The sequence below is a fragment of the Scyliorhinus canicula genome, chromosome 5 (assembly GCF_902713615.1).
Source record: "Scyliorhinus canicula chromosome 5, sScyCan1.1, whole genome shotgun sequence".
In the NCBI taxonomy this organism is placed as follows: Eukaryota; Metazoa; Chordata; class Chondrichthyes; order Carcharhiniformes; family Scyliorhinidae; genus Scyliorhinus; species Scyliorhinus canicula.
Window position 1 is genome coordinate 25,745,118 of NC_052150.1, and position 21,086 is coordinate 25,766,203.

The 21,086-nt window shown below is 48.5% G+C and overlaps 1 protein-coding gene across 6 annotated transcripts in view; it reads right to left on the reverse strand.

The window, feature by feature from the left end:
- Window positions 1–21,086, reverse strand: part of zgc:158766 (uncharacterized protein LOC100009641 homolog) — a 220,462-nt gene that overhangs the window by 129,652 nt on the left and 69,724 nt on the right. For 5 of the 6 annotated variants that reach the window (XM_038796776.1, XM_038796774.1, XM_038796775.1 and 2 more), the window contains exon 2: window positions 11,573–11,770. The exons of the other annotated variant lie outside the window; for it this stretch is intronic. In XM_038796776.1, coding sequence (XP_038652704.1) covers window positions 11,573–11,770 — 198 coding nt within the window. The remainder of the gene's footprint in view (window positions 1–11,572; window positions 11,771–21,086) is intronic. 6 annotated transcript variants of the gene reach the window in all.

Sequence of the window (21,086 nt, forward strand, 5' to 3'; positions counted from 1 at the left end):
ATGGGTTTTTACAACAATCGATGATAGTTGACATGGTCACCATTACTGAGGCTACCTTTGTATTCCAGGTTTATTCATTGGATTTAAATTCCACCAGATGCCATTGTGGGATTTGAACCCATGCGCCCCAGTGCCTAGGCCTCTGGATTACTAGTCCGGTGACATTACCACTATTCTACTATCTCCCCTTAAAATATAAAATTAATGTCAATATAAATGTAAACATAACTTCTTCTTGCTGTCCCATTTGTTGGTGCAAGTAAAATAATCTGTGGCATCACTCAAAGAAGGCCCAAGTCCTGACTGACATCTATCCTTCATCCAAGATCTCATTTACAGTCTGTGGGATCTTGCTGTGCACCAATTGCTTGTCTTTTTTTCTCCCCTGCAGAAAGTCAATGGCTACATTCCAAAGTTAAGTTATCTTATTTTATGATCCTTGTTACATGTTAATTACCCAATGACTCCCTCAGTTTTGAGGGGCTCAGCTGTTCACCCCTAACCTTCCGTCACAATCTTAAACAGCCCTGGGGATACCGTTCAGAGTTTATCACCTCAGACCAGTCCACTTTCAGACACCTGAACCTCCAGAAGGCAAACTCTGCCCGGTAACTGCCGTCACATACAGCCCAGCGACAAGCCACTAATGAAAGCTGACATCCCAGCAACATGAGGTTGGATTTAAGTGGAGGTTTTGAAGGTTGAAAGGCTGTGTGACTTTGACAATTTGGCCTTAAACCCTGAGCACGTACACTGACTCAGAAGAATGCCACCTTTCAAAAATTTTGGTGCACACTCCCGAAGACTGATGGTGTCAGTGACAGCAACTGAAACAACCTTGACATTTGGCAATGGCCTTAGTTTAGTAGAGGGCATGGGTCCATTGCAGATAAAAAGCTGATTGTGCACTTTCATGTACCAGGGATTTTTACCTGCATTGAAAACATGGCCTTTCCTGATCCATTTAAATTTTTCGAAATGACAATTCTGCAGACGCTAACAGATCTGGGGTGGGATTCTCCCGAATCCCCCGATGGCCCGACGCCAGCATAAAAAAATGGCGTGATCCACTCCGGCGTCGAGCCAACCGGAAGTTGCGGGATCCTCCGTACTTCTGGGGGCTAGGCCGGCGCCAGAGGGGTTAGCGCCACCTCAACTGGCGCCAAAGGGCCGGTGCAAGTTAGCGCATGTGCAGAACTTCTGGCATGGTTCCTCGTGTGCGCACACCTGCCGGCGTATTCTTGCGCATGCGCAGGGGTTGTCCTCTCCACGCCGGCCATGGCAGAGCCCTACAGAGGTCGGCACGGAAGGAAGGAGTGCCCCCACGCCACAGGCCCACCCGCAGATCGGTGGGCCCCGATCGCCGGCCAGGCCACCGTGGGGACCCCCTGGGGCCGCATCCCCCCACGCCCCCCTGAGGACCACACCAGCTGGCCCCCCAGCGGGGGGGTCGGAGAATCCCGCCCCAGGTGTTCACAACTCTGGGTTTGTGTGTTTGGTATTTTCTTTCAGGAGACCCAACATAATGATTAAGAATATTAATGTGGCCTCAGAAGGCAACAGTATTCTACACAACGACAGTATCTTATAAGCAGATGATTGAAAGCCAGGGTGTTGATGAGAATTTTTGCTGATTAAAAGAACCTTGTCCTTCAGCAAGGATACCACCTCAGGCTTATGATCTGCCTCATTACACTATAATCTAACGATGCCATCAACAAACCTCTCCAACAGAACGGTAGCCAACCTTAAAGAGACAAGGCCCATCTCCCCTAAGGATGTATCACGCCTTATAAAATCAGGAGCACTGTTGAAAAAACAACAGAGTTTTGCCTTTAGTAGCCCAGGTCTGCAGATGCCTGGTGGTGGAATGGGGAGCGAGCAGCATGGCGATTTACAGCTGGGTGCCATGGGAAAGTCTGCAACTCGACCTGTGAACTTCCCAAGTTTCACATCTGTGATATTTCATCCACGTCAGTGCTTGCTCGACAGGGCAAGGAAGTCAGACTGAGGCTGCATATTCCCTTTGGACAGAATTCGAATGGGTCGAACAGACGTTTGAGGCCATTGCAAAGTGCATGCAAATTAAGCAGTGCTTAATTGCGGCCCGTAATTTATGAGCACATGACCCTCCAGCTCCTTCCTCAGAGATCAAAGCTCGCAATCTTTTGAGAGTCAACAAGTCATTATTTAAAGAGCTCTTTTGATTGCCATCAGTTGATTCCTGTCAGTAGCCACTTATAGAACATCAAGCTTTCATTATCTCAAACGCTCCAGTGCTGCAGAGTCTGTGGGTGCTTTTATACTCCAGTGTGCTTTCTGCACGAGTCTTGGGACTATGGCCGAGTTGTGTCACTCACCCACGTTCATGCGCTCCATCAAGACCAGCAGTGGGTTTGGCTGTGAGTGGCCTCATGTCACTTTGAAACTGCGACAACAGTTGCTGCTAAAGATTTGCAGGGGCTTATAGCTTGAGGGGAGCCACACCGCATCATGTGTGGCTGAGCAGGAGTCTCTCCCGCTCTTACCGCCAGCCATTAGCGTGTTTGGAAGGATTTTCCAGGTTGGCACTTATCCTGCTTGGCTACATTATGGATGCACCTTCCTTGGCTGTCAAGTCCCGAGGTACACCCAAACCTTGAGCTTCTGGCTTGGAGTCAGGGAAACTACCCACTACACTACAATACATGGTAATCATTAATAAATCCAATAAGGAATTCAGGAGACATTTATTCCCTCACAGGATGGTGAGAATGTGGAACTGAATTTGTCACATGGAGTGGTTGAAGCAAATAGCAAAGATGTGTTTAAGGGAAAGCTGGAAAAGTACATGCGGGAAAAAGGGAGAGGAAGCTATGTCGATGATGTTTGGATGCGCAGAGCAGGAAAAAGTTCATGTGGAGCATAAAGGCTGGCTTAGAATAGCTAGGCTGAGTGGCCACTCTGCTGCAAATTCCAGGGAAAATATTTGTTAAATGGTGCTGGCCTCAGTGTTGGAGATGATGGGAAGACGAAGCTTCCAGGCCCATTTTTAGGTCCTAACTGTAATCATAATAAAAATAAAAGTAAAAAATAAATTGCTTATTGTCACGAGTAGGCTTCAATGAAGTTACTGTGAAAAGCCCCTAGTCGCCACATTCCGGCACCTGTCCGGGGAGGCTGGTACGGGTAATGATACGTATATTGACTGGGATGTAAAGAGATAACAAGTTAATGAAAATGCTTCTTACCACTAGAGAGAACCACAGAACAGTCATATATATCATGTGACTTTGGGGATTCTGGGATTCGATGATTAGGAGTTAGGAGTTAAGAGTTAAGAGAGAGCTGGAAGAGTGTCAGGCATAGAGAGCAGTTGTATACTTGAGAGTTCTGTAAGTTAGAGATAGCACAGTTTTATACAATACCGCCTACTTTAAGAATGTGAACGAATCTTAGTTAGTAGTGGAATAAATTTATAGTTTTGTTCGTTAACAAAGCTTTGTGTTCTTTATTCAAAACTACGCATCTGAGCCATCCAGGTAAAGCAGAATAGAGAACATAACGCTAACCACTCGGCTAACTCCAGACAATTCAAGTGTCTTGGAAACACAAAGTTCAAAGGCAACCAAAACAGGAGCAAAATTAGGCCATTCAGCCCCACAAACCTGTCCCACCATTCACTTAGATCATGGTTGATCTTTATTTCACCCACCAGCTTTGATATTGTAACCCTTAATACCCAAAAACAAGTTATCAATCTCTGTCTTGACAGTTTCAATTAACCCCTAGCCACAACAGTTTTTTGGGGAATAGAGTTTCAGATTTCCACTAACCTGTGCGTGAGGAATTGATTCCTTATATCACCTCTGAGTGGCCTCGTTCTAATTTTAAGATTCCCCTTATTCTGGACTCCCCCTGCAGAGGACATAGTTTATCTCTATCTACCCCTTCAACTCATTTATTTGTCTGAAACAGCTCAATTACATCACTTCTTAATATCTTATATTTAAGCGAATACACTCCAGTCTATGCAACGTGTCCTCATAATTTAATTCCTTTAGATCCAATTTAATTTTAATGAATTGATGTTGTATTCCTTCCTTCCAAAGCCAACATATTATAGAATTTACAGCGCAGAGACCATTCGGTCCAACGCGTCTGCACCAGCCCTTGGAAAGAACACCCTATTTAAGCCCACGCCTCCACCCTACCCCCGTAACCCAGTAACCCCACCTAACCTTTTGAACACTAAGGGGCAATTTAGCATCGCCAATCCACCTAACCTGCATATCTTTGGACTGTGGGAGGAAACCGGAGCACCCGGAGGAACCCCACGCAAACACGGGGAGAAAGTGCAAACTCCACACAGACAGTCACCGGAGGTCGGAATTGAAGCCAGGACCCTGGAGCTGTGAGGCAGCAGTGCTAACCACTGTGCCGCCCTTTTGAGGTGCAGTGTCCAGAACTGAATGCAGTACTCTCAATTAGGTTTAACCAGAGCTTTATATAACTGCAGCATAATGTCCATCCATTTGCATTCCAGCTTCTATGAGATAAATGGCTAACATTCCACGCACTTTGGGCAGGAATCTCTAATAATGGGGCTATGTCCCCATGCCGGTGTGAAAAGTGGCGCTAACCACTCCGGAGGGGTCGCCGCAGCTCCAGCCGGCGCGGAACGGCCCACACGAGTTCGCGCATGCACGGAATGGCGGGCATGATTCCGCGCACGCGCAGAACGGCTGGCGTATTTCCGTGCATGAGCAGGGGTTCCCTTCTCTGTGCCGGCTACGGGGAAATCTGACGCAGCCCCACAGGGGCCTGGCGCGGAGTAAAGTAGGCCCCCGTGGAACCAGCCTGCCCGTCGATCGGTAGGCCCCGATTGCGGGCCAAGCCATCGTGCCCCCCCCGCCCCAAGGTTGGATCCCTCCCCCCCCCCCCCCCCCCCCCCCCCCACACCTCTTCCAGGATGGCCCCGCACACTCACCTTCCAGGTCCCGCCATGTGCAACCTGAGTAACCCACGGCAGCGGGATTCGGCCAAACTAGTTGGTCACTCAGCCCATCGGGGCCTGGAGAATCGCCTGGGGGGGGGGGGGGGGGGGGGGGCTGTCAACAGCCCCTGACCGCCACGACGGGAATCCTGCGGGAGCCCAAAAATTGGCACCGGAGAATGGGGAAGCCGGTGTCGGGGCGGTGGAGCCCTGGGTGGGAGAATCCCGGCCATTGTTTTTTAAACGATTTTGGACTTGTCTGCTAGATAATAGTAATTTCCATACTTGGACACCTAAATCTCTCTGCTCCACCACTATTCCTAGCTTCCCATCATCCAGAAAATACCCTGATCTATGTTTCTTAAGTCCAGACTTAAAACACCTACCATTCACTCACGCCAGCAGCCCCCCCCCCCCCCTCCTCCTCCTCCCCCCGGTCAATTGAATGTCCAACCAATTGGACTACATATCTATAAACTTACTGAGAAAAGACGTATGTTGCTGAAGCTTTGGTCTTGCACTCATTAGGACAAATGTAAGAATGCCAAACTTCAAATGATTACAATTTATGCTACAGGAGTAAAGGGTGTTGATTGATGGGCAAGTTGACTCGGATTGGCTGAGGTGTTGCCATGGAGAAAGCAACAGGGAACTATAGGCTCTCGAACTCCCAAGTAATTCATGTATCAAAATATACAGAGATAAAATAAAATAAATAAATAATCTTTATTGTCACAAGTAGGCTTACATTAACACTGCAATGAAGTTACTGTGAAAATCCCCGAGTCGCCACATTCCGGCGCCTGTTCGGGTAAGCTGGTACGGGAATTGAACCTGCGCTGCTGGCCTTGTTCTTCATCACGAACCAGCTGTCTAGCCCACTGCTGGAATCTGAAACAAAACCAGAAAATACTGGACAAGCTCAGCAGGTCGAACAGTATCTGTGGAGCGAGAAGTGAGCTAATGTTTTGAGTCTGAATGATTTTTAGTTAAAGCAAGAGAAAACTAGAAATAGGGTCAGATTTTTGCTGTTAATAGTGGGGTGGTGGGGGGGGGGGGGGGGGGGGAGAGGGGAGAAGTGGGGGCGTGGGGAGAGAGAGTGTGTGGGACTGGAGCTTTCCCAAGACTTCCGAAGTCTGCAGCCTTCCAGACTTAACATTGAGTTCAGTAATTTTCGACTGATCTCTCTCCTCCACCTTCACCCCATTTTTATTTCCATTAATTAATTTTAATTCTCTCACTATTGTCCCCCTTCCTGCCCACCCCACTGGGACTATCTGTCCTTTGACACACTGCTTACCTTTGTCATTAACACATTCTCATCACTTCATGTCGCTATCACCCCATCCTAGCCTTGATCACACCCATTCACATTCCCTTTGTCTTTCTGTCTATGACATCTTTTGCCAATTTCCACCTATTGCTGGCTCTCTATCCATGCACCCTCCGCCCCGCACAACTCTATGAATCTCGTCCTATTATCACTTCTCTCTAGCTTTGAGAAAGAGTCATCAGAATCGAAATGTTAGCTCTCTTCTCTCTCCATAGATGCTGTCAGACCTGCTGAGATTGTTCAGCATTGTCTGAGTTTGGCAAGAGTTTGGTACGTGGGAGCTTGAATTAACTGGGACTAAAATTTCCAATCACTGATGATTTACTGTACCAACTGGTTTGATATGTCTGTCTTTAATAACATTCATATACGCCGGTTTTTATCTACATATGTTAATGGCGGTATCCATGCCAAGAGAATACATGTGAAACAGAAAGTAGGATGCAAAAATACTCTTTTATTAACTATACACAAATGCTCCTCTCACAGAAGGGCCTCACTCCCAGACTTGCACCCAGGTTAAAGGGGACGGCCCGCCCCATTACCGGGGAAGTTTGGATTCTGTGGAGGTCATTGGGAACCGAATGGTCCACACCCCGTGGCCTCCATGGTGGTTTGAGAAATCAGAAGGTTATGGGTTCAAGCCTCAATCCAGAGACAACGAGCATGTAATCCAGGCTGCCACTCCAGTAAAGTTCTGAGGGAGCAATGTACTGTCAGAGGTTCCATCTTTTGGATGAGATATTAAACTGAGGCCCACACCTGCCCTTTCAGGTGGGTATAAAAAGATCCCACCAGTTCAAAGAAGAGCAAGGGAGTTGTCTCACCTATTCCGGTCAATGTATTTACCTCTCAGCCAAAATCTATGACAAAAAAATCTAGTCTTTATCCCGTGGCTGCTTGAGGGAGCTTGCTGTGCCTTTGCAAGAGCAGTTACACTGCAAAAGTACTCCACAAAGTGTGGAGCACGGTAGCACAGTAGTTAGCACAGTTGCTTCACAGCTCCAGGGTCCCAGGTGCGATTCCCGGCTTGGGTCACTGTCTGTGCGGAGTCTGCACGTTCTCCCCGCATGTGCGTGGGTTTCCTCCGGGTGCTCCGGTTTCCTTCCACAGTCCAAAGATGTGCAGATTAGGTTGGTTGGCCATGATAAATTGCCCTTAGTGTCCAAAAAGGTTAGGTGGAGTTGCTGGGTTATGGAGATAGGGTGGAGGTGAGGGCTTAAGTGGGGATTTGTTTTCTAAGGGCTGGTGCACACTCGATGGGCTGAGTGGCCTCCTTCTGCACTGTAAATTCTATGAAAAAAAAGCAGTTTGGATATTGTGAGGTCCTGAAAGACAAATTCAAGTCTTTCTTTGCGTCTTTTTATGTGCAGAATAACGTCCAAGACCAGGAACATTCCCGCAAGTGTACAACCAATATGGGCGCCCAGGTTGGTGAAGGGTTCCATCCTGATCCTCAATGCAGCAACGTCATATGCATGTGGGCAGGTATCAGTTGAGGGAGCGATTGGACTTTGATGTGATACCCTTCATGGTCAAAATAGCATTCCAGCTATTCAAGGCTCGCATGAGAATAGTGGCCCCTTTTAAGTTGGATAATTAGCACGTGGTGGATACATTGCCCGCTGAGGCATCAAAGCCTTCGGGTGGAGGAGGGAGGAAGTTGGAGAAAATCAAAGAACAAAAAGACCGCGCAACCTTTTGGTAATACTGCACTATTCATTTATCAAGCGATTTAGATAATTGTCTTCACCTATTACTCCTGAGAAGAAAGGATGCAGTCTGCATTTCAAAGGTTTGGACAATCTTGGTGATTATCAGGATTACACAATTAACCCATTCTACTAACTCACTCTATTTTATCAAGTCGAATCATTCAGCGGAGAACTTTGTGCCATCTGTTTCATTTTGAGACCAGCTCACGGAGTCTCCCTTAAAAAATAAGATTTCCCTGCTCACATTTTCTTGGTGAAAACTCAGTTGGGAGAGAATATGTTAGCCCTCTCTTCTGGGGGCCCATGAAACACCCTTGGAAACGCAGCCCTAACTAAAATGCGGCATGGATTTTTATTTCCCCACTTTTCAGTTTCAGTTTTCCTGGAGCCTTTGGAACATCATCTGCGAAAGCCCTGCTGAGGCCCCACTCCTCCCCCCAAGAGGCGGAGACAAATTTGCACCCCATTATTTTTGCCGCCGCTGGGATACAGTTCGCAATTATGGAGACGCCTCTCAGAACCTTGCCTGTGTAGCCATTATCTGTTCGAGAGTCCATGCAGTAAGTGTTGGTAAACTGTTTAATAATAGGGGCATCACAATTAGAGCCTCATCCACGTGCCTGCACTTTCTAGCAGGGGCAAATTCATAATGGTCAGTGGCAGGAATCACCCCTTTCCTGGTTTAGCACAGGGCTAAATCGCTGACTTTGAAAGCACAGCAAGGCAGGCCAGCAGCGTGGGTTCAATTCCTGTGCCAGCCTCCCCGAACAAGCGCCGGAATGTGGCGACTAGAGGCCCTTTTCACAGTAACTTCATTTGAAGCCTACTTGTGACAATAAGCGATTTTCATTTCATGTAATTTTTCATTTCCCCCACCTCACTCCACTCCTCACCCCAAGAAATGGAGACAAATTTACACCACATTTCCCAGTCAGGCTGAAATCGACTAATGCAGAATAGATTGGCCCTGGGTCCTCCCTGGATGAAATGAGGTTACATACTGTCTCCACTAACTGAACCACCATGAGGTTTGTAGGAAGATTCAATAAAACAACGAACAGCTTTCAGTCCCAACACTGGGCCTCACCCAATGGGAGTTGGAGAGGCTGTGGAGCTTGGTGAGCCTTATTTCCAGAATTAAACAGCACATTGGTGTTGGCCGTGGCTCATCGTCCATGGGTAGCACCCTTGCCTCTAGGTCAGCAGGCTGTGGGTTCAAATCTGCCGACAGAGACTTGAACATGTAACCTATTCTGACATGCTGGTGCTGAACTATCGGGCTAGCTGCTTTTCTGATGAGATCTTAAACCATGGCAACAGCTGTCCTCTCATGTAAAGGATGCCACGGCACTATTCAAAGAAGGGCAAGGGAGTCATCCCTGATGTCCTCTGCAATCTCATCAACCATGAACATGGGCGGAATTTTCTGGCCGTTAGGGAAGGAGATGGCCTGGAGTGTTTCCCAGGTAGCTGGATGGGCTCACCACACAAAAAGCCATAGGTCGCGATTTAACAAAAAAAAGAGACCCGTTTTGGGCACAAATAGCAGGGTGTTTCTCGGAGCCTGCAGCACTATCAAATGGACTTTGTTTTTTTTTTGGGGGGGGGGGGGGGGAGGGGGGGGGCTCTGTGGAGAATATCCTGCCGAGGCTGCACTTATCTCACTTCCTACACAGGGTGGCACTGCCAGAGTGAGAGGCCGTACAATCATGCCCACAGACTTTTGCGGGGGGGCCAATGGCAAGGTACCTCAGCCACGGGAAAACATGCCATGACCCGGGGGAAGGGGGGGGGGGGGGGGGGGGGGTGGATGGATGTAGAATATCTCACCCAATAGTTCATTTGTTGTTATTATTGTCACATTGCTGCTTGTGGGACATCGCTCTGTGAAATGTGGCTGCTGTGTTACCTACATTAAACAGTGCCTACACTTCAAAAGTACTTTATTGATTGTAAAGTACTTTTGAATGTCCTGTGGGGTGAAAGGCTCTAATTAAACGAAAGGGGGGGGGGGGGGGGGGGGTCATCACTGTCTGTTCTTTGGTCTTGCCCAGTAATCCTCTATGTTTAATAAGTGACATTGACAATAGACCTTCCAGAAAATTCTACTAGATCACTTCACTATTGGCTATTCTGTGACATGTAAATATGATGTGGAATGAGTCCTTTGATCTGGTCAGATTTACTGTTTCATTCCCTTTGCACAATCCTTGGAACCAGGTGGAGAATATCAGCACAGGTGAGTTGACGACCGGAACCTTCCAGTCCCGTCATGGCCGGACCTGCTGTCCACTGACTTTTGGCGTGACCGGAAGATCGCGGCGGCAGGCGGGGCTGGAAATTCTCAGCTGTTGCCTCCAGTTCCCTCTTTCTATGGATGCCATTTGAACTTGCGTTTCCAGCATTTTCTGTTTTTTTATTATTTCCGATACTTCCGTCTCCCTCTCCCACTGTCATTCATTGAGCAGCTATTGAGAATTTCCACACCGACGTCTCATTTTTCCATTCCTTATCTTGAAAAGCATCTTTAAAGATTTGTTTACAACGTGATTCTCAACTTTCAGCCCACACAATCCCCCTCCTACGTGCTCAGAGCTGCTACCAATTTTTAAAAATCAGGCAGAATTCATTTAGTCAGACAGGCATCATTATTTCTCGCCCCCATTGTCCAACTCCCCTCAACCACACATGCCCCCAACCCCAGTTTAAGTTTTTTCTTGTAATATTGAATGAATAGAGCAAGCAGGGAACTTGTGCGAGAGAAAGAATGTTCATTTATACAGCAAGTTTCAGAATCTCAGAATATCCCCAAGTGCTTTACAGCCAATGAAATAGATTCCAAGTATGGTCACTGTTGCAATGTCGGTAAAGCAGAAGCCAATATGCATCTCACAAAGAGCAATGTGTTAATGATCAGTTTTAGTCATGTTGGTTGAAAGATAAATATTGGCCAGGACACTGGGGAGAACTCCTGGCCATTCTACAAAGATATGTCACCCTGAAAGATCAGGTGGAGTTTCATTTTAACATTACCACCGAGAGACAGCACTTCCAACGGTGCAGCATTCCCTCTGTCCTGCAGTGGATTATCAGCCTCGACTTTGTGATCGAATCTCTACTGACGGACTTGTATCTGTGATTTTCTGACTCCGAGATGAGTGTGCTACCAACTGATGTAAAATCGAGAGGACACACTTCCACCTTTTACCTCTATTCTCTGGTCTGCACCTCAACACAACCAGTATCTCTGTTCAGCAAATCTCTCCAACACATTTAATCCCTTAAAGTCCTCCATTAGCAAGAAAACAGTTTGCCTGGAGACAAGAATTCTGAAGGTAGCTGTGTGAAATCGGAGACCTGCTTAAACCTTACTCTTCATTATCACACATGACTGGTTCCGGATTTAACAAGGCTCCACTAACTAAATCCATTTTATTCCAGCCAGACAAAAATTGCTGCGTAGTTCCACATGATTCTTGTTGTATTATCTCTGCTCCTTAAGTCACCAACAATGAATGCCCTTGTTTCCTTGGATGAGCCTTTACTTACACACGTGTCCTGTTGAATGCACTGCAGGATTCTCTTGGCAGGAACGAGGAAATCGATCAGACAGCAGAGTCCGTCCCCTCGATATGACTTCTCCACCACATGGAACAGTTGCCACAGGACAGTGGCTGCAGTGGCTTCAAACGGTGGGTATAGAGCTGCAAGCGTGTTCTGTATGTAGGTGTCGAGGGACTCCGAGTCCTACAGGAAGAAGGTACAGAAACAGGAGTGAACTATTCTGCCAATCCATGCACGTCAACATTCTCGGAACGTGTTCTGAGCTGAAAACTAAGAGACTCGCTTCAAAAAATCTCTAATTCAATGGCAAGTCATAAAAGGAAAGACTTGCATTGATATAGGGGGCGGGATTCTCTGATCCTGAGGCCAAGTGTTGACGCCGTCGTAAACGCCGTTGCGTTTTCCGATGGCGTCAACAAGGCCTCAGGATCAGCAATTCTGGCCTCTACAGGGGGCCAGCACGGCACTGGAGCGACCATCGCCTCTCCAGCTGCTGATCCCGGCGTCAACTGGGCGCCGCGGGGTCCGCGCATGTGCAGTGGCTCCCTTCTCCATGCCTGTCCCGACACAACATGGCGTAGGGCTACAGGGGTCGGCGCAGAAGAAAGGAGGCCCCCAGCCTGAGAGGCCGGCCCGCCGATCGGTGGGCCCCGATCGCGGGCTAGGCCACAGCGGAGGCACCCCGGAGTCAGACACCCCCCTCCATCCCCCCACAGGCTGTCCCCGGACCCTTCCACGCCGAAGTCCTGCCGGGTAAGACCACATGTGGACAGTGCCGGCGGGACTCGAGTTTTTTGTTACGACCGCTCGACCCACCCCGGGCCAAGAATCGGCGGGGGCCCGTGTAGAGCAGCCCCCGACCTGCGGCACACGGACAACGCTGGCGCCTATGGCGCCAATTCTCCGCTCTGCGGCGAATCGCGGTCCCGGCGCGGGGAGGCGTGGCGTGACTCACGCCGATTGCGCCGATTCTCCGGCCCGGCCCTGGGCTGAGAGAATCTCGCCCAAGGCCTTTAATGAGCTCAAGGCATCCAAAGTATGTAACAGCCAATAAGATACTTTTGAAGTTGTAATTTAGGGAACGCAGCAGCCAATTTATGCACAGCAAGCTCCCACAAACAACAACATGATAATCACCAGGCCATCTATTTTAGTTATGTTGGTGGAGTGACAAATATTGGCAGGGCAGCAGAGAAAACTTCCCTGCTTTTCTTCACAATAGTAGGAACCTTTCATGTACACCTGAGAGGGCAGGTGTGACACAAACTTAACATCTCATCGCTGTCTTGGTACCAGGTGTGTGAGCCTAGATTATATGCTCAGGTCACTGGTGTGGGACCTGAACCCTCCATCTCCCTACTCAAGAGGGTAGAGTGTTACGTACTAAGCCATAGAACCATAGTAAAGATACAATACAGAAGGGCGCTATCCGATCCATCTTGACCATGCCGATCCACAGCTGACACACGCGTGTTTCGGGTTGTTTCACTACATGACTTAACAGCACAGAAACATGTTGCATCAATTTAAAAGGCACAAGGTTACCTGAAGGTCTAGTATGGCGAGTGGAGTGTGCATGTTCAGTTTGTGCCTGAAATACACACCTCCACAATATTAATTAGGGTTGCTCAGGAGATGTCCAGGGCGTGTACCTGAAATTGCTGTTAAGCCGACTGCAGTGAAGTGGGAGGTGGGGGGGGGGGGGGGGGGGGGGTGGTTTGAGGTGGCGAGTCTTATGTATTTTTCTCACTCCTTTGAGAAATCAGTTTGCAAATTACCTCGGTGTGTACCGTGTGTGCTCTGATCAGTCTCCTCAGGCGCCCAGCCACCAAGCGGGAGGTCCTTAAAGAACCGGCTATTTTAGGTGGCCACCATGGCATCAGAAAACGTGGTTTGACCCCCATTATCAGGCTGGATCACTGCCAGGTTTGGCACTCATTGTGCAACTTTGATTCCCCAAACAGATGCGCCGTTGTGCTATTTCAATTAGTTTACATCCGAAAGTGTTGGGAACATAAGGGAACTGAAAGAAAAAGATCTGAGGTAACAGACTGGGACTCTTTGCTCTAAAAAAAAGGGGAAGACTGAGTTGTGACCTAATCGAGATCTTTAAAATTCTGAAGCAGTTTAAAAGGATAGACAGAGAGAAAAAAGTCCCATTTGTGGGAAGGCCGGGTTTTCTTTTCCAAAATTAAGGGCCAGAAATGTAAGACAGGCATTAATTAATGCAATAAAGAATTTAGGAGAAACACTTTTTAACCGAAAGAGTAAGTGGGCTTGTGGAACTTATTGACACAAGGGGTTGTTTGTTTCTGTCCCCACATCCACAATGGTACGGAAGGCAGACTTGCACCCGATTCCATAGCGTGTTTTACCTGGAACAGGTCGCTAGCCTGTCGCTAAAGGATTGTAGCTTGGCGGGGGGCACTCCGCATCAAGCACAGCTAACCAGGAGTCGCCCCCACTCTTACCTCCTGCCATTAGTGACTTTGGGAGGATTTGCAAGTTGTTACTCAACCTGTTGGCCATGTTATGAATTGTGATGAATGGTTACAGTGTTACTGTATCCTTATCATCATGTAAGGTGATGTCCCCTTTAAGACCGGGCTTGGAACCCTGGAGGACTCCGCCTCCGGCTCCGCCCACCAGGGAGTCGTATATAAAGGGCCGCTCTGTCGGCGGCACCCAGTAAGCACCCGTCTCGGCATCAGGCTAGTTCTCAGCTTATTAAAGCCTTCTTTACCGTTCTACTCTCTTGTGTCATTATTGAGAGTACTACACGAATACACTTTCCTTGGGCATGGGCCATCCTGGGATTGGATTCCAGAGCTTATGGCTGGGAGGCAGCGAGGCTACCCACCCTGCGGTGACAAGGGTTGGTTGAAGCGAATAGCAAAAGCGTATTTCAGGGGAAGCTGGGCAAATACATAAGGGAGAAAGGAATAGAAGGATATGCTGATGGTGTGAGGTGAAGCGGGAGACACGTGTGGAACATAAATGCCAGTATATACCTGTCGGGGCATATGACCTATTTCATTGCAGTAAATGTGATACGATTCTATATAATTCAGAAAGTAACAAACAGCAGAAGTACAACAGATAGTGCTGCGGAAAGCATCAGGGACCATGGTTATGTTGACAGTGACTATGCGGATACAGAATACTGTTTAATCAAAAAGAAAATTACTCAGAATGAAGCAACTCTGAGGGACCACAGCAAATTAAATACAAGATAGAAACTGACTCAAATAATTTCCTCAGAGCTTCAAGAGCAAACATACTGATTTAAATTACAGTAATGTCATTAATGTCAATCCTGACCTCTTAATTGAACAGATTCTGTACAAAAGGTTATGACATGGCGGACTGTAATACACAAAATAAATGTGCGTAACAAGCAATTCCAATTCATTTCCTGCACCTAGTGGCGGACTACGGCAGATTTTTGTCCATTTCCATAGCTGGTAATTCTGAGAACAGATCGCTAGTCAGTCACCAGGGGCGTTTGGCTTGATGGACACAACTTCACATCAAGCGTGGCTGACCAGGAGTCTCTGCCACTCTTACTGCCAGCCAGTTGGTGTGTTTGGAAGGATTTTGCAGGTTGACACACTCAGTCTGTTTGACCACATTATGAACGCACCTTCCTTGGCCATCAAGTCCTGGGGTGGGACTTGAACCCGGAGCTTCTGGCTCAGAGGCAGGAAATCCACCCACTGCGCCAAAAGACCACCATGTAGCAAGCTTGTATCTAACTTTAATAGTTCGGTGGCGGCCCTCCTTTATGTCGCAGGTTGAAGATTTGGAACTTTCTTCTGGCGTTCCCAAGTTTACAGCAAACTGTATTAAAATATTGGTAAAAAAGGAAAGACTCACTTTTATACCACGCCTATCATGACTACAGGGGGTTCCAAAGGGCTTTTAGACATAGAATTTACAGTGCAGAAGGAGGCTATTCGGCCCATCGAGTCTGCACCGACTCTTGGAAAGAACACCCTACCCAAGCCCACAACCCCACCCTATCCCCAATAACCCCACCCAACACTAAAGGCAATTTTGGACACTAAGAGCAATTTAGCATAGCCAATCCACATAACCTGCACATCTTTGGACTGTGGGAGGAAATCGGAGCATCCGGAGGAAACCTACGCACACACTGGGAGAATGTGCAGACTCCGCACAGACAGTGACCCAAGCCGGGAATCGAACCTGGGACCCTGGAGCTGTGAAGCAATTGTGCTAACCACAATGCTACCATGCTGCCCATTTTGTGGCAATGATGCACTTTTGCAGGTGTAAGAAATGTAACATTTGCACACAGAAGGTCCAACGAACAGCCATGACTAGATAACCTGCTTTTGGGATGTTGATTAAGGGATAAATATTGGCCAGGACACCAAAGAATCCCCCTGCTCTTCTTCAAAATGGAGACATGACATCTTACCATCCACCAGAGAGGGCTGATGGATCTTCTGTTTAATGCCTCATCTGTAAGGCGGAAAGGAAGAGGAAACCAGAGAGTAGGAGTGAATTTACTTTTCCAGAGGTGCTGCCTTTGAACGAGGCAATATTCTGAGGCCCTGTCTATCGGTTTGGGTGGGGTGATGAAGATTCCATGACGGCATCGGGAAAGAAACAGAGGAGCTTGTCTGATGTTGTGGCCAATGTACATCCCTCAACCAACACCATCAATTATCTCGATGTTTGTGGGGCCTTGATGTGTTCCCACATTAGGTTATGTGACAGTGACAACATTTCAAAAGTACTTCATCAGTTGTAAAATATCTTGGGGTATCCCATGGATGAGAAAGGCGCTTTTTAAATGCAAACTTTGTTTTTGTTTGCTTTATTCTTCTGGTTCACTTTCACCAACTCTTATTGCAAAACTTTGGCAACTGCAATATATATTGAGCAACGATATCCAGACGTTTGCATTGAAAACTATGATGTCAAACATAAAGGTAAATCAGAAACTAAAAATATAGAAAAAAGCATAATGGAAAGAGTGTGCGTGTTTTTCTGTGGATTTTCTTGTTAACTGTCTTAACTTGACTGCAATTGCCGCTGCAGGTTTGTTTGAAACCTTTGATCAATGACCTGATTGTATCTCAAACACAGTTTTAAGCAACAGATTTTAATCGAAAGATTTGAACATTTGCCGCAATGTGAATCACCCCAAGTTTCAACAGAACAATAGTTTCAACCAGTACGTAATTCCTCATGGACACAGAATATGAATGTGTTGAACTTTAGCCCCATAGACCCTTGGCATGACAAGTGTGGGCCTGTGCCAACACACTGGCATCCTGAAAAGTAACTTTTCGGCTGTGACTGCTGTTCTTACTGGTATTTGCGGCTTTGATGATGGTCCGAGAGGTGAGGTCCATCAGCACCTCAGGGTAATTCGAGAAATAGTCGATGATCAACACGTAGTCGCGACCATTCGCATGAAAGATGTCGCTGCCAACCTTGGACCACGGAGAGGTCACTATGTTATGCTGTTGGAGCGTCTCCTTGCTCTGCGCTGGCTGGAACCGCTGACAGGTAGCACAGTTCAGGACCATGTTCATGATGTCCTGGCTGAAGCCGGGCCAGTAGACAGCTTGCCGGGCTCTGCGTCTGCACTTCACGACGCCCAGGTGTCCCTCATGAATCTGGTGCAGCACCAAGCTCTGGAGACTGAGCGGAATGACAATCCTGTCCAGCTTGAGGAGGATACCATCAATCACCGTCAGGTCATCCTTCACATTGTAAAATTGTGGGCACTTCCCTTTCTGCCAGCCGTTGGTGAGGTTGGGGATGAGGTGCTGCAAGAAGGGGACTTTGGCTGTATCATCACTGATGAGAACTACCTTCTCATCTGTCGCTGGGAGAGTGCTGGTACACAGCTGCACTTGTGATTCGATGTGCTGGATGATCTCCAGCGGCTCACTGGGCGAGGTGACGGAGCGGGACAATGTATCAGCAATGATGAGCTTCTTGCCAGGTGTGTACACCAAGGTGACGTCATACCTCCTAAGTCTAACCAGGATTCTCTGCAACCGAGGTGTCATGTTGTTCAGGTCCTTGTGTATGATGTGGACCAGAGGCCTTTGATCCGTCTCGACAGTGAATGGCGGCAGGCCGTAGACATAATCATGAAATTTGAGGATGCCGGTGAGAAGACCCAAGCACTCCTTCTTAATCTGTGCATATCTGGTTTCAGTGGGCGTCAACGCCCTGGAGGCTACTGGTGCCCAGGATGATGTGTCATCTCATTGAAGCAACACCGCACCAATGTTATCCTGACTCGCATCTGTGGATATCTTTGTCTCCCAGTCCGGGTCGAAGAATGCCAGGACTGGTGCAGTGGTGAGCTTGGCTTTCAGCTCCAGCCATTCTGTCTGTTGTGCCGCCTTCCACTCAAAGGCCGTTGACGTTCTTACTAGGTTGCGTAGGGCCGTGGAGTGTGTGGCCATGTTTGGAATGAACTTACCCAGAAAACTGACCATACCCAAGAAGCGCAATGCCGTCCTTTTTGTCCTCAGGGACCTTCATCACCTCGATAGGCTTGATTTTGTCTGTGTCCAGGCGCACACCATGCTGTGAGATCTAGTCGCCTAGGAACTTGAACGTCGATGTGACAAAAAACATTTGGGCCTGTTTAACTTTAGGCCGTTCGCATGTACACGGCGGAATACCTTCTGGAGACGGGACACATGTTCTTCAGTGGTCATGGACCATATGATGATGTCGTCCACGTACACACAAACCCCTTCAATGCCTTCCATCATCTGCTCCATGATGCGATGGAATATCTCCGATGCCGAGATGATGCCAAATGGCATGCGATTGTAGCAGTATCTGCCAAAAGGCGTGTTGAAGGTGCAGAGCCTTCTGCTGGACTCTTCCAGCTGTATTTGCCAAAATCCCTGTGATGCATCCACTTTGGTGAAGAAGCGCGCGTGTGCCATCTCACTCATGAGTTCCTCCAGCTTCGGGATGGGGTAGTGTTCCCACATGATATCCTTATTGAGATCCTTGGGATCAATGTCGATGGGCAGGTCCCCGAAAGGCTTCTTTACGCACACCATCAAGCTGACCCAGTCAGTCGGTTCGGTGAACTTGGATATGATGCCTTTTTGCTGAAGATCCTTGAGCTATGCCTTCAGGCGCTCTCTCAGTGGAGCAGGGACGCGGCATGGTGTGTGGACCCCAAGCTTGGCATCAGGTCGTAGCAGAATCTTGTATCAATACGGCAGCGTGCCCATCCTGTTGAACGTATCTGGATACTGGGCGAGGATGTCATTGATGCCGGCTTGAAGATCCACATAGGAGGATGTTGTGGTAAATCCTTTGAACGAGGTTCAGCTGCTTGCAGGCATGCGCACCTAGTAGGGTTGCCCTGTCTGGCTTAACAATTTCAAAGCTAGCTGCGCTTGTGTGTGTCGGTTGGATACATGCAGATGGCAGGATTCCAGTGCCGTGATGGCATTCCCGTTGTAATCCAGAAGCTTGCAGGCAGCTGGAAGAACCGTGGGGACTTCTTAATGCGTCTGAAGTCTGCCTGTGAGAGGAGGTGGGCAGAGGCACCTGTGTCCAGCTTGAACTGGATGGGACAGTAGTTGACCTTCATCACTGCATGCCATTCGTTCTCGGAATCCACAGCTCGGCTGGATTGGACATGCAATGTGTCTGGTGTGGCATATTCACACATTGTCATAATGCCCACACGGTAGGCGTTGTCCAGGCATTGATCATCTGGATCCGTTGCACTGCCGGTATCAGAATCCTGTAGGCGTTGTTGCACACTCTGGATGCACCGTCGTCGGAATTGGGAGTACTGTCTCCTGACTGGTGATGCAGATCTGCACAGGGCTGCATAGTGGCCTGGCTTCCTGCAGTTTAAGCAGCACCTGCCTCTTGCAGGGTAGTGTTTCTTTAAATGAGCGGTGCCACAGTTCGATCACGTCATGACGTCGGCGTCCTGACGCTCCGTGCGTTGTTGCACATGTGCAGTGCGGTTCTTAGACGTCTGCACCTGTGCAGTGCAGATTTCGGCCGCTTCGTTATCCTGTTCGCATCACGTATGCGTTGAGCCCCGGGAAGAGAGCACACAATGGCCGCTTTTGTCAATGTTGAGACGCTGCATCCGGGAGATGGCCCACTCCCCGCCTCGTGGGAGGCTAGTTTATCATTTTCTGCCGTTTTGTACTGGGAATAGCGATTTTTAGCGTGCTCATGCACTGTGCATGTTTCAATCGCGACTGGCAGGGTCATATGCTTGATCTTCAGTAACTGCTCTCTCAGAGGATCAGAGTGATCTCCAAAAATGATTTGGCCTCTGATCATGGTGTCAGTGATATCACCGAAGTTGCTGGATTGCGCTAGCAACTAAGGTTAGTTAAATATGAGTTGAAGGATTCGTCTTTACCTTGCAATCGCTGCTTGAATATGTAGCACTCGAAGATTTTGTTGGTGTCCACCTCACAGTGGCTGTCAAACTTGTCCGGGATGGTTTGAAACTTTGTCTTGTCCTGGTCTTCGGCAAAGTGAAAGGAGTTGAATATTTCCAAGGCATGATCACCCGCTGTGGTGAGGAAAAGAGCTATCTTCCGTGCGTCAGACGCACCATTGACGTCTGATGCTTCGACATAAAGCTGAAATTTCTGTTTGAATGTCCGCCAGTTGGCACTGAGATTGCTGGAGGTCCTGAGCTGGTGAGGAGCCTGAATCTTTTCCATTGTGCCGGTATACATTCACTGGTCATCACGGATCTTGCTGAGTTGAACTAACTAGTTTGAACAGAATCCTGGGGCAAAATTCTCCCCTACCCGGCGGGGCGGGGGTCCCAGCGCCAATCAGTGGGCCCCGATCATGGGCCAGGCCACCGTGGGGGCACCCCCCGGGGTCAGATCGCCCCCCCCCCCCCCCCAGGACCCCGAGGCTTGCTCGCGCCGCCTGCTCCCGCAGGTACAGAGGTGGTTTAAACCACGTCGGCGGGAGAGGCCTGACAGCGGCGAAACTTTGGCCCATCACGGGCCGGAGAATCGGCGCAGGCGGCAGAGAATTCCGGCCACAGCGGGGGCAGGATTTACGTCAGCCCCAGGCGATTTCCCGACCCTGCGGGAGGTTGGAGAATTCCGCCCCAGTATCAAGTTGTGTTATGTAATTTGGAATAACACAAGCTGCCACTTGATGCAGTTTTGAGTAAAAGATGCTCCAGACTTTGAAGTGAGTTCAATGTGTTTTATTGAATTATTAGCACAGTTCTCAATGAGTTTGACTCTCTGCTAATCTAAATGTAGTAACTCAGTCGAACTGAACCAGCCTTGCTCTAAGCCACGTGCTGGGGTGTGATGCTGAGGATACACCCTGTCTCACTCTGTAGATATTGGTCTGTGGAAAGAGGTGGGCTGTGACTTCCGGTTGCGGCTATGACCAGCTAAGTCGCACGTTTGGCTGCTCCTGCTACAAAGGTGTTTTCGGGCCGATTGGAGGGCCCCAACGGCGCTGTAAG